The sequence below is a fragment of the Seriola dumerili genome, unplaced genomic scaffold (assembly GCF_002260705.1).
Source record: "Seriola dumerili isolate Sdu_G_001 unplaced genomic scaffold, Sdu_1.0 BDQW01000088.1, whole genome shotgun sequence".
NCBI lineage: Eukaryota > Metazoa > Chordata > Actinopteri > Carangiformes > Carangidae > Seriola > Seriola dumerili.
This window is the reverse complement of record NW_019174343.1, coordinates 4,700,625-4,714,234: the sequence shown is the minus strand read 5'-3', so window position 1 is coordinate 4,714,234 and position 13,610 is coordinate 4,700,625. Positions and strand designations below refer to the sequence as shown.

Here is a 13,610-nt window from a genome sequence, read left to right as displayed (position 1 = left end):
TGCACTCGGATTAAGCATACAAGAGCATGATTTATAGATTTGTAAATGGAGAGTAGCCTACAGATTTATACAGTGCTCTCTTTTTCTCTCAGCTGACCCTACTTTCCTCTTTTTCACATTTTTCTTCGTTCTTCCCCTCTTTCCTTTCTCTTTTCACTCTCTCTCCTCTATGAAAACAGTTCTCCCCATGTTAGCTGCTTTATTTAAAATCTCTGTGACATTTCAGAGTCGCAGTGTTGCCTGAGATTTAGGTCAGTGATTATCCCACTTCAGATACTTTAGATAGCCACACCTGAGCACACAAAGCAGTGAGATCACCAAAGCTCTCGAAGTTTATGCAATGCTGACAAAAGCTTGTTCACAAAATAAAAGCCAGATTACACATTCAGTCACATACAGTGGCTCTGAAAAAGGGCTGTTGACTTTTCTGCACAATTACAAAGCAACCCCCTTAAAATACAGTGGAGATTTATCATCATCATCATGGTCATGCGCACTTTGGATCATCACATAAGATGGGTGAGATAAAAACAAGCCTATCTCTCAGACAGATTTAAAATGTACTCACGCACTGTACCTAAGCACCATTTTTTATTTATATGTACCGCTAGCATACTTAAAGCAGCTCCAAGCAATATTTTATATCACCAACATGGATAACATGGCTACGATGTGAAAAGGGTCGTTCATAGTGACGAACCAGAGAATTATGAGCCGACTCTGCAGTTCCATAGGGAGCGTGTTAGCGTCTTTTAGCTAGTTTTTGGGGGTTTTCTGGCTACCTCCCATCAGTGTTGTTTTAGTCTGCTGCAGGTAGCTGTCACTAGCAAAAAAAAAAGCTCTGAGCTCTGAACACTGCCTGCCCAGCACCAGACAGCAGGCGGACACAGTTAGCAAACTAGCTGGTGAACATATGGAGCACTGAGCCGCTAAAAGGAGCCAGTGTTTCCCTCAGGAGTTGGTGGGGAGCAAAACAGCGCTAAAAGGAGAGTGAATATTGGACTTATACATTCATTGAGTGGGAAGACGCATGACTCCAAATGAATGCTAATGCTGTGCTGTAAGGGTAAAAGTTTGCTATTGATTGCTAGGATATCACTTACTCTTTCTTTTACCCATATCTTTTCTTTACAATGACTGCTTTGTGTACATCTTACTGTTTTAAACTTGAAATATTAAATGCTGGACTTTTACCTTTAGTGGAAAGTGTGTCCTTATAGTATTTGAAGAGAAGAAGAAAAAGCAACAAAAGGAAAAGTGGTCACTTTAGTTATTTGATTTGTTCAATGTTTCCGCCTTCATACTGCATGACAGCAAAACACAATCACAATGAAACAAGTGAGAGCTGGATACGTTTTATATAGTATCTGCCACTGTTGTGCTGTATGTTTGCACAACTAAATATGACAATGCAGAGACTGCGCAGGTGTGTGCAACCCTCCTTCTGTCCTTGACATGTGGCTCAACCCTGAAACACGATGACCGGACAGGAAATGGTCACGGATCAATAAAGAAGAGAGTGGACAACCACATAGGTTAACATGTGTGACCTCATGTTTAGAGACCTTCATATCCCTGTAGGGTTAAACCAGGACGAGCCTTCAGTGAACTGGACACAGTGTATCGGTCAGTGTCACCACTTCAAAGAGTTGTTGTGTGTGTGTGTGTGTGTGTGTGTGCGCGTGTGTGTGTGGCTGTATTTGTCTTTTTGTTGACCCTCAGAGGAGCATATGGCAGCCAACACAAAGCTCTTACCCAACTCCTATCAACACTGATACTGTCTCACTCCTCCTCTCAAAGGTGAACAACAGGACACACACACACACACACACACACACACACACACACACATGGCTTCAGATCCTCAGCCCCCCTTTATTTACAGCCCCTTCTTCTTGCTTCCCATCCTTTCATTTTAAGATCAGGTCCTTTCACCCAGAGCGAGCAGCAGCTGGAGGACTGACTCTCAGGGGGAGGCAGGACGACAGCAGCAGGACAGAGGGGACCAACTCTGAGCTGCACATTAACTACTAATTACCACTCAAACACACACACACACACACACACACACAAAAGGAAAACAGTTAAAGTGAGTATTTATTTTCACCAAAACACCTATTATGTGATTTATGTAAGCTCGTGCTCTTTTTGGACTAATCTCTATGGATAAACTCTGATTTCAGGACTGAGGGAGGATCTCACTGCAACTTCTATTATTTTCATAAAAGCCCCTAACTGATGACTGATCTTCACTATTTGGTTTTTTGCTGTTGCTGGGAATGGATGTGTGGCTGCAGGTTTGACTGACTGTGACAGCTCACAGTGAACTGGAGGGGAGACTGGGGACGGTTGCAACAAGTCTTATGTCTCCATCAGAAACATGCAAGAGTGATGACACTCAAACTTGTTGTGGAGGAGTGAAAGTAATTTTTTTCATGAGTTATATTTTCCTCATTTTAATGTAGAAGAAAAAGTTATTTTGAGAATTATTTCCTCTCACAGTCAAAGTAAATTAGTGAAATTTCTAATATGTTACAACCATCCCTGATCCGTGTTGCAATCATTAATTGTAGTAAAAAATTAGTCACTATTTACATTAATGCATGAGTAATAATAATCTAATGATAGTAATAATAACATGAGTCATTTTTCACTTTTACTTTAAATAACTGAAGTACATTGCAGTGCAAAAGACGTCACCTACACTAGTACTTTTCATTGCAGAAAACAGTGTAAAACTTTATATATTTACATGTTATATTTATGGTCATTGTTACTGTACGATAAACTGAGGATATTTTACTGTATTTACCACACTGATTGTTGTGTTTCAATGAAAACATATGTGTGCATGTCTGCGGCTGTAGTTCACACCTTGACCTTGACCGTCTTATCAGATTCCTGCCAAGAGGCCTGAAAGGAAAAACACAGCTTCCAACACAGCCAGAGGACCTGAACTGATCACCGCCGCTAAGCTCGGCCTGCCTGCCTGCCTGCACGCGTCTGTGAAACAGGTGATAAATGTCGTTTGATATCTTCAGGACACTCTCTGTGTCTGTGAGAGAATACATTTGTTTGACTTGAAGCAGTACGATATTTGTAGCCTTAAGTAGCACAGAGTGAAACAGTACACACCTTTCCAAAGGTAAAAGCCCCAGATGAGTCACTGCAGGCGCTGCAGCTCAACCATATTCAGATTAGTCCTGGAAACCAAAACAAAGACTAAACAGTATCCGAGCTTTTCCTCTGTGAGCTCATGTGAGTTCAGATGACTCATCTACTTACCAGTGCATTAGTGAAGAGAACAGTGTCGTCTTTTACTCTTATCTTCACTAATGTTGGTGATTCATTTTGATTTATTTTAAAACCCTTTGTTGAAAGAGGTGAGTTTTCTGCTTTGCTGGTCTGCACAAAACACATTTCCATTCATAGACAAAACCAAGCGTCTGTGTTTCGCTTTGTGTGGTTGGTTATGTGCAGCGGAACGCAGGATTGGCTGTAAGTAGGATTTTAGAAACAAAAGTCTGTACAATTTTAATACAATTTTCTAATGATGTGTATTCACGTCAAGTGGTAGTTTGACATTTTGGGAAGTATTCTTATTTTCTTTCTTGCCCAGAGGCAGATGAGAAGATTGATGTCGATCTCACGTCTCAACAGTGAACATGAAGCTGCTTGAAGAGAGTTGACATATTTTTCTGTGATAGTAAACTCAACATTTTTGATTGGTCAGATAAAACGAAGCTTTTTGAATATGCCAACTTGAGCTTCAGGGAATAATGGCGACATGTGCCACCATTTTCAACTCCAAGGATTCAACGAAAAAAAATAAAACTACCTGGGCTTTTCTGAGTGGTAATTACTTAACATGCAGAAAAAATTAAAGGAATTTGTTCAAAGACAACTTTACAATAAATGAACTCAACATTAACTAAAACATTTTGTGACAGAGTCCTGCTGCAGGCTGGAGGACCTGTTATAACTGATATTCTACTTCAGTGGTGTGACAGATGAAGACAGAAATGGAGGAATAAACTTGGGGCTGGTGGGACCCCTGAGGGTCAGTTGGCCACTTTGCCTAGTTGATAATCCAACCTTGTTCACTAACAGTACAAAAACAAATCAAAGTTCATTCTAATAGTTATTTTTTTTTAAACTTGCATCCCTTTTTGTCTTTGGTTTAATACCTTGTTTATATATAAAATAACATAAAATAATGATTACGTTTCCAGAGCCGAAGGGGACGTCTTCAGATTATTCTGTCTGAGCAGCAATCTAAAAGTCAAACATACAGAATTTATTGTATAAGCACATTAAACTGATTCATTTCCTGCCAATAGACAAATTGTTTTGGCTCTAGTCCTGGGACTGGTTTATTGACATTGTGTAATTCTCTGATTAATTGCTGCCAGTGGATTGTAATTCATATGTAATTTGTGTGGTTCAGTCATGCCCGGCTGAATTTGATCAAGATGCACCTCTTTGTTATGGCTGTCAGGTGTGTAATAAGTGGTGAATTCAAGGTAGGGAAAGTTATTTCCCCCAGGAGTCGCTCAGATTCCTGTAAACAAATTCATATTTGACTTCCAGGTGAAGCTCTGACTGGAGTCCAAAAGGTGCAGAGTATCAGGAGTCGTTTTACCCTTTTTCTTTGTTGCTGCCACAAAGGCCATGAGTCAGATCCCCTTAAGATTCACTCTGGTAAAGGTGCAAACTAAAACCCACCATGACTCACTCTTGACTGTTGTGGACTGTTTTTTGCCACAAAATGCCTGAATCTCTGCAAACTATATCATTTACCTCAAAAACATGTGATCCCACTTATGACTCAGGACTCCACACATCTGATCATTTATCACACAAAAGGAACTGCCCGGCTTGTTGGCAAATATATAAAATATAAACATACATGTAAAAATCAAATATAAAACCTATTAGAAATTGAAACAAATTCATATCTTGACGTATACAGTATGTCTAGCCCATACAAATATGTATGTTTATGTATGTATGCTTATAGTGCAGACAAATGTTACATAAATATACATATATACATCCCAAAACCTGTTAATATATGTTTATAAAATTAGAAACAGTAAGGTCCAAAAGTCTGAGACCAGTTTCCCAGAATGGGAAGATAGACATTAAAATTGATAAGAAAATATCTAATATACAATATAAGCATAACGATTTTTATATGTACGTTGTTTTAATAAACTTGGATGTATTAATTAAATATATATTGTTATATGCTCACAACATGTTATACCATGTGAATTCTTCATAGATATTTTTAATATATGTACTGTACATATACTTATTTTACTATGGGTATTTCATATATGTCATAAACTTATATCTTCATATAGCCAGAGGATGTACGTGATAATAATATACACATATGTCATATAGCCTATTACATTTCTGTATGGGGTGCGTCCTGAGCAGGAACACAGTCAAAGATGTGGGTTGTAAACTGTTTGTGGCAAAACTTGACATGTGATCCACTGTTGTAATCAAACTACCACAGCACCAACATCGCCCTCACTTTCTCGCATATCTAACTTTAAGCGGTACAGTCACACACACACACACACACACACACACACACACACACACACACACACATGCGAGTGTGCACACAAAAGGGTGGAGTCGGTGCCCTGGGATTTTTTTTCCCACCCCATGGCATCAGATCTTGGCTTGATGCGCTGGGAAGGAATCCAGGTTGAAATTTCCAGGGAATTACGCTGCGTCAAACCACACCGGGAAAGTGTTTCAGCTTTGAAATCATATCCGGTGCGAATTCGAATAATCCGATTTTTATTTGGCGACACACCTAGAAGAAAAATTTACTTTATGTGTAGTCATGGAGCGCACCGCATTGGCCCTGTCGCGCATCGAGCCCTCGCCTCGAGCAGCGCGTAAAAGCGAGTGGCTCCGGAGCGCTCTGGCCCATCACCACTGCCCCAATCCCGGTGCGGAGAACGAAATCGTCGTCCTGGCCACTGGTATAGACCAGTACCTGCAGGAGGTCTTCCACCACCTGGCCTACCCCAACCGGGACGATACGGTGACTGCGGAGGATTTCACCGCGCTGTGCGCTGTGTTAGGGCTCCCTGGAGCGGGAAAGAGGACGAGGAAAGGAAAAGAAGAAAATGGAGGTGAAGAGAAGGATGAAGAAGATGAAGAGTTTAGGGATGTGTGTTCTGGGTTGCCCTGCCAGCTGTCCTTTAAAGACTTCCACTCCCGGCTATGTGGGTATTTCCGTGTGCGCACTGCGCGTAGAGGCACCGGGGAGTGTGCCTGGCGCTTGCCCCTTACCGAGGACACGGAGCTGGTCGAGAGACAGATCCGGCTCCGGTGGCCGCGTGTCAGGCGGAGAAAGTGTGTCAGTTTTGATCTCACGAGGGACCAGAGTGGACCTGTGGACAAATCTGTTAAAGGTCGAACCAGAGAGGACCGTGAGACAGGTACTGCACCTGGATGATATTATTTTACATGTGCTGTTGCACTGAAATGCCTCGTACCTTTATTTTAGCTTATTACAGTATATAGGAAATTATTTAATAACCCTGTTGTTACCTTCAAACTATATACTGTATAATAGTATGGAGTGACAGAGCAGTTATTATCTTGAGGCAGTGTGCGGTAGAGGGAGCAGAAATAGCTGTAACCACCAATTACCTCAGCTCATTTCCTTTTCTGTCTTTTTTTTTTTTATCTTTAGCAACATGTAACATTTGCTACTGATTTATTCTCCACCTCTTCCATCTTTTCCATCAGGTCATTTACAGAAAATGTAAAAACACTCCTGCATTCCTACTTGAGTAAAAGTACAGGGACATTATCAGCTAAATGCACCTCAACTATCAAAAGTAAAAGTACTTTGCCCCTGTGACTATCATATAACATTATAATACTGATGTATCATGTGTACTGTAGCTGCTCAAGCTCGAGCTAGTTCGTATATATTGTTCAGCCCCTCCAAAAGGTCCCAGTACAGATCTGGCCGACATGAGATGATTGATAGGAAAGGAAAAAGAAAACGCAAAGCCTGACTGAAAGCCAGTTTGTATTGATTTTGATTATGAATTAATTGATTTTATTCTTCTTTTTTCAAATGCAACCATACACAAAGTCTAGAGGGGAAACTTGGTGAAACTGCAAACAACTCGTGTATCTCCAAGCTTATCATATACTTATTTTATGTAACATCTTAAAGGTCCCATATTGTATAAAGGTACACGTCCATGTGTTTGATTATAAAGCAGGTCTAGGTTCTATATTAATACTGTGAAAGCGCTCAGTCCACAGAGAAATGCACACAGCCTGTATTCAGAAACTGAGCCTTCAGGACTTCTATCACTTTGTGATGTCACAAAAAAGCAGTCACCGCTCTCAGCCACTTGGACCCACCATCCAAACCTTGCAGGATTTGGTTTCTCTGAGTGTTTACCTGAAATCTGATATATTTTTATTGGACCAATCAGAAAACAGTCAGCCAATCAGAGGAGAGGCTCAGAGTCTCCTCTCTTCTAATTGGCTCACCAACCTGTTGTTACTAGAGCTCCAGAGAGAAGCCTGAGAGAGGAGATGTTAAACTACACTGAAACTGTTTTTGGTTCTTTAAACCAGAAATATATCTTGTTATGGATAAAAAGAAAACACAGGAAATGTGTAAAATATGGGACACTTAAATTAATGTGTAAATAACTATTGACTCCCTCTCTCTGTTTGATCCTCTTCTTTAGATGAGGTATCAGCTCTGAGGGAGCTGGTGGAGGACCTCCGCTCAGCGCTGCAGGGGAGCGATGCTCGCTGCCTGGCCCTGGAGGTGGCACTCCGACGAGAGAGGGGCCGCCCCCTCCCGTCTCCCTCCAGCATTGACTCCACTGTTTCTACTCCTACAACTTCCATCACCTTCGTACAGGGAAAGCTGGTACCGACACAGAGAATTAAAGGACAGCGCAGAGGTGCTGGAGGGGATGAGGCGAGGAGGGTGGCGAGGAGACAGGACATCAGGGACCCCCTTCTGAGGGAGCTGAAGCTGATCCGCTCCTCACGTGATGGGCAGCTGGAGGAGGCCATCAAATTCAATCAGCGGCTGGAGACGGAGCTGCAGTGGGCGTACCAGGAGGTGCGCAAGCTGCAGGGGGTGGAGTCTGCACTGAGGAAGGATAACTCACAGATCAGGTTCGTTTTTTATTACAGGGAGCTTTTAAGGATGACTGGATGGAGTCTGAATGGAAGAACGTATAAACAGGTTTTGGATGATCTCCATCAGGAAGCGGGCGGAGGACGCCAGGGAGGCTCTGAGCATGGGGCTCCAGAGGGTTCGGCTGATCCAGGAGCAGGCTCAGTCCGTGCCGCAGCTCCAGTCCAGGATCAGCCAGCTGGAGGCTGAACTGCACCAGTACAGGTACAAACACTGTGTGTGTGTGTGTGTGTGTTTGTGTGTGTGTGTGTGTGTGTGTCCTTGAGTGAGTGTGAGTGTGAGTGTTTGTGAGCATGGGTATGTTTGTGCATCTATTTACACATCATTTGCCTCTGTGCTCTGCTGATTTGAAATTTAATGCATTCAAGCTACACAGGTTAAGTTACACTCAATCACTCAATCTGAATTCCAGTGTCAGGTAAAAGTTAGATGGGGTTAATTTTCAACAGACGCCACTGCATTTATTTTTAACAGAGACTCATTCCAGCTGTCCTCAGTGACCTCGTTACGCTCAGATTCATCAGCTGAAACCCACAGCGCTTTAGAGAGAGTTCAGACCTGCTCTGTCCAAGAAAAATCTGACTCAATAAACCACAAATATGCACATATAAGTTGCACCAATCAGTATTTAGAATATAATAATCACTTGCATTGATAAACCTGCTTCTGTAGTTCCACTCTGCTACAGGCGTCTCTCAGCTCATTGTTTCGTTTTTACAGCCACACCTTTACTGTTTTTGTTGACTCTCATCAGACTCCAGCAGCTGTCCATCAGCCCCTCCTCCTGTACACCGTCTGCTCAGCAAACAGCAGACAGACAAAGTTAGCAATACCTGATTTCAGATTTGCTTTAGGCCTCTCCTGCCTGATGCCCTTTATAACTCGTGCAAGTCATGTTATACTGAAAGCTGTGGTAATCTAAATGTGACATAGAAAGACATAAGTATCATGTAGACTGATCCTGGCATCACTCCGCAGCATCTAAACCATCACCTGTGGTTTCCTGTGGGGCTGTAGAGTGGAAAGAGGACAGCTTTCATTAGTCAGGTCCAAGCCAGTGAACAAAATTCAGATCGGGTTCGATAACCCACATACAAAAATACAGATGAGGGAGCATCTGTCCACAGTATCAGTGATGTTCTCTACCTTTACCACCCTCAGATCCTGCTGTACATGCCTCTTGGATTTGTCCCATCAACAAACGTATCTATTGGGAGCAGAAGACTCCTATAGACAGACAGGTAGGTGACTGCAAAACTGATGAATCACTGAGCAATTACGGTTCAGAGATCATGTGTTCTTAATAAACTGTCATTTTCCCTCCAGCTTTTGATCCCTTTGTTTGTCGGGGAGATTTTTGAAGCTTATTATTCATCCACCAATGCCTTGCAGCAGCAGCAGCATTAAAGTCATGTCACATTAAACAATATCAGTCCACACAGGTATAGCTGCATGTGTGGATCCTTAATCACTGAGTCGCCTTCGGGCAGTAAGGTCACTACATCTAGCTACTTTTACTGTCTGCAGATGCAGAGTGTCTGCAGAGGGCAGTGGAGGGGAAAGCTGCTTCTGATGAAGAGGAGGAGGACAGGGGGACGAAGGAGAAAGGACAGTGCTGCCTGTTAGAGGTGAAGAAGCATTTCAGCCAACTGCCCAGCTGCGGAAAAGGGTTAGCTAACATCTAACAAACACACACACACACACACACACACACACACACACACACACACACACACACACACACACACACACACACACACACATTCATCAACATCTAACCTTAAATAACTATTCTTACTTTGTGGTAGTTTTGTAAAGTGATGGTATTGGGCTCAGATCATCTCTGGATCGTCAGAGGATAGCTTTAGCTCTCTTTGCTAACATTTTAGCATAGGATACCATAGCTGCTAACTAGCTACCGTTATGCTTAACGAGAGAAAATGCAAACTTCCACCAATTAGAATTTCTTAAGGGGTTTATGCACCACTATCTAACTGTCTGAGTTTAAACCTCATCAACACTCACACGTTTGTCTTTCAATAGCTGTGAGGACCGTCGTTGACATTGTGTATTCCCTAAACCTAAACCTAACTCTAACCTTCACTTCAAACTTTGCCGTGGTGAGAAAAGGCTGATATGTCTTCACAATGCAGGAACGTCCTCATTATGGTTCTTTAAAACTGAAACAAACAAACAATTAAATCTCCTTCGTCTTCCTCCAGATGTCAGAACCATAAGGTCCATCATCTTCTCTCTCAGACTCCCCTGCATGATAAAAACCTCACCAACACTTCTAAAGACAGGATGGGGCGCTGTGACTGGAGGGGACCAAACCAAGAGCAGCAAGAGGGAAGCAGAAGCTTTGACAAAGAAAAGGTGAGAGAGAGAGAGAGATGATGGTAACATGTAAACAGCTGGAGGCCTAATGTCAGATTAAATAAGAAAAGAAAAAACTTCCACAACAGAGAACTAACGGACATCAAGTATGTGTAGCGGCAAAGTTGAGAGTTCCCTTCTATAGGAACACTGAATTGCCAAAGGATTAGATGAGCAATGCTACTGTGTATCGCCAGTGAAGAACATAACGATGCATTGGTTAACTTAGCTGGATAACTTCAAGTTAGACTTACCCACTAAAAAGTCCAGAGAGGTCTGCTTTAAGTCCTTTTTAGACTGGGGTAGTGGTGCACTCTTGTGTCTGAAATGAGGATTACAAAAACAAAAACTTGCCTCTCAAGACAATAATGAACAATGAAAAACAACAAATGTAGAAAAACTTGCCTGGAAAAAAATTCACCTGTTTTCACAGATGAAAAGAAAAACTTCTGTTGTGGTGTTGGCACTTTTATATAAGTAAAGTGAGTAGTGAATAGTGTTTCCGCCACTGCTTTAAGTTTTAGCCTGTTTACATTCGTTCGTTCCTCCTCTTGTCTCCCAGAGGCCTGAGGAAGAGGAGGACGAGGCATGGCTGGAGGAGAAAGAAAAGACACGTCTGTTTTTGCTGGAGGAGAAACTCACAGATGCCCTCACACTACTGCTGCAGCTACGCAACAAGGCACGCCACAAACACACAGACAGTACACACACTCATACCATCCACCTCGGCCATTACACATACAGTACCCACCTCTTCAACGCCATCTACAGTTTATTCCATGAATCCATTTTCTGTTGCTCATCCAGGTCACAGTCATTTATCCTTAAAATACTGTATATGTAGAATTGAGTCTTACAGATCCTGTGGCGCTGAACACATGTATTTTTCATTAAAACGCTTAATTATAATATATATTAAATTATCATTTTGAGAGCTACTGGCTTTGCAAATATATTTACCCCTGATTGTATGTTTGTGTTTTATATAATTAATTATCCCGTTCAGGGACGGTGAAGGTTGGGTTCAGAGAGCATATCCCATCATGCTTTTAGCAGGTTGCTTTGCATGTGCATCTTGTGTTAGATATGTAGACAGACAAACAATTTCACACACTTGATGCAACTTTGCAACCCATGTGTCTCATCATAAGACACCAGAAAGTGAAAAGCCTGTCCTCCTTCTTTTCTCTAGAACATGTCCCGCAGGGCGCTGGGGAAGATTGTGATGGACACTCTGGATGTCTGCAGTAGGAATGGAGATGGTAGGTCTGTTCTACATCTTTCAAATCATCCAAATATTCACATTTTAGTATTGCTTCAAATGAATTAATGCTACTTTTCAATTTCTCCATCCAGGTCCATCCAGGGTCCTACAGGTCGCTGATGCTCTCTGCCGCCGATTATCCTCCTGTGATCTCCTTGGAGACGGAGGGGATGATGGAGGAGGAGGAGGAGAGAGCAGAGAGAAGCTCCTGGTTACATCTACAGGTCATCAAACCAGCAGTGCCAACCCTCTGCTCATCTCCTGTTAAATAAGCTACTACTGTGGTACTTTTTAGTTATACTCTTTTTTTGTATTTTTGACCTGTTTGCACCCGTGTACATTTCCCAGTTGTATATCCAAGATGTTGACACTGGTTCAATGTATTTAAAGATGAATTTTATTTACTTAATTCAATCTCTTAGTGTTGTATTTTGTATCTATTTAATATAAATGATTAAATATTTTTATCCAAACCCCTTGCTCCAATGTAAGTTTTGACACACACAGCTGAAACAAGTTCAGCGTCTGTTGGAGGTTTAACTTCGCACTCTGAAAACCAAACAGTAACTCATGTTTGCAAGGCCACTCACCGTTTGAATTGGAAATTGTAAGTGACTGAAATTCAAGGTTTGACATAGAAAATCTCTAAGGCTAGAGAGATTAGAGACGTGGAGGAGCGTGGAGTAGAGCTGCTGCTCCTTCATATCAAAAGAAGCCAGTTGAGGTGGTTCTGGGATCTGATTTACATGGGTCCTGGGCACCTCCCAGTGGAGGTCTTTGTCAAGGTAGTAGGTTCAATTTCTTAATCATCATTTAATTTTCATTTAATGAGTATTCAGTCAAAAAAGTGAAGTTTTCTGTCTCAGTGGCCTGAGGGTCTGAAATGATAAGGGACTTCTTGGCAAAGGCTGCTAGACAATTAAGTAATAACTGAATGAACTGTGACAGTTCCGCCTAAATTACCCCGCACAGGACAGCCTAAAATGTACAGTATAATTTTTTTTATGAATATCCCCAGTTTTATTTATTTTCCTGATGTTTGTGGAATATTTTTCTTCCCTTTTATTACTTCTCACTTCTGTATGTACCTCCATTATTTTGATTTTCAGATTTGATTTCTGTATTGATTTTGCCCCAGATTCTGTGATAGCTCTTGTTTTTTAGCTCCGTGTTTGGTCTCCACCAGATTCTGAGGGAAATATTTGGCTCTTTAGCTGCTAAATGCTTCACTATGTTCACCAGATGGTCTCTGACTGTGTCTCTCTGCTGTTTGGTGCTGAGCGGACAGGGGATTCCCAGATAGCAAAATGAAACTTCTGGCCCAACATATGCTTGGATCCTCAGCCCAAGTCTGGCCCATATATTTCCACATCCGAGTGTGGGTGTTATCCTGCAGTATTGACTAACAGCCAGAAGATTTTCTGTGTGTGCACTAGAATTGGTCCAGATGTGGAAGTAGCATCTCACAATCATACTGTATATGGGCCGGAAGCCGTGGAACCGGGTATATACTGGGCCCGAAGAAAACAAGCATGTAGCTTAGGTATGGGCGGTATTTATTTTGCAATCTGGGTTTTTTTCTGAAAACAGACATCGCAGATAGAATTAGCAGCTAGCTAGTGAACACCGCGGAGCTATTAGCACCTGAAGGGACGGATATTTCCCTCAGGAGTTGATGGAAACCAAAAACAGAGTTAAATAACTGACATATTTACAGTTAAATTTGGCAAAAATCAGACACAAAGACAGGGG

General features: G+C 41.9%; 1 protein-coding gene across 1 annotated transcript; it reads left to right on the top strand.

Moving 5' to 3' along the window:
* Window positions 1-5,869: 5,869 nt before the first annotated feature.
* Window positions 5,870-12,200, top strand: LOC111221577 (EF-hand and coiled-coil domain-containing protein 1-like). Its single transcript, XM_022745030.1, has 10 exons — window positions 5,870-6,124; window positions 6,173-6,473; window positions 7,755-8,196; window positions 8,288-8,422; window positions 9,380-9,459; window positions 9,746-9,887; window positions 10,441-10,594; window positions 11,157-11,273; window positions 11,787-11,856; window positions 11,951-12,200. The coding sequence occupies exons 1-10, from the start codon at window positions 5,870-5,872 to the stop codon at window positions 12,124-12,126; spliced, it is 1,872 nt and encodes a 623-aa protein (XP_022600751.1). The 3' UTR covers window positions 12,127-12,200.
* The last annotated feature ends 1,410 nt before the right edge of the window (window positions 12,201-13,610 follow it).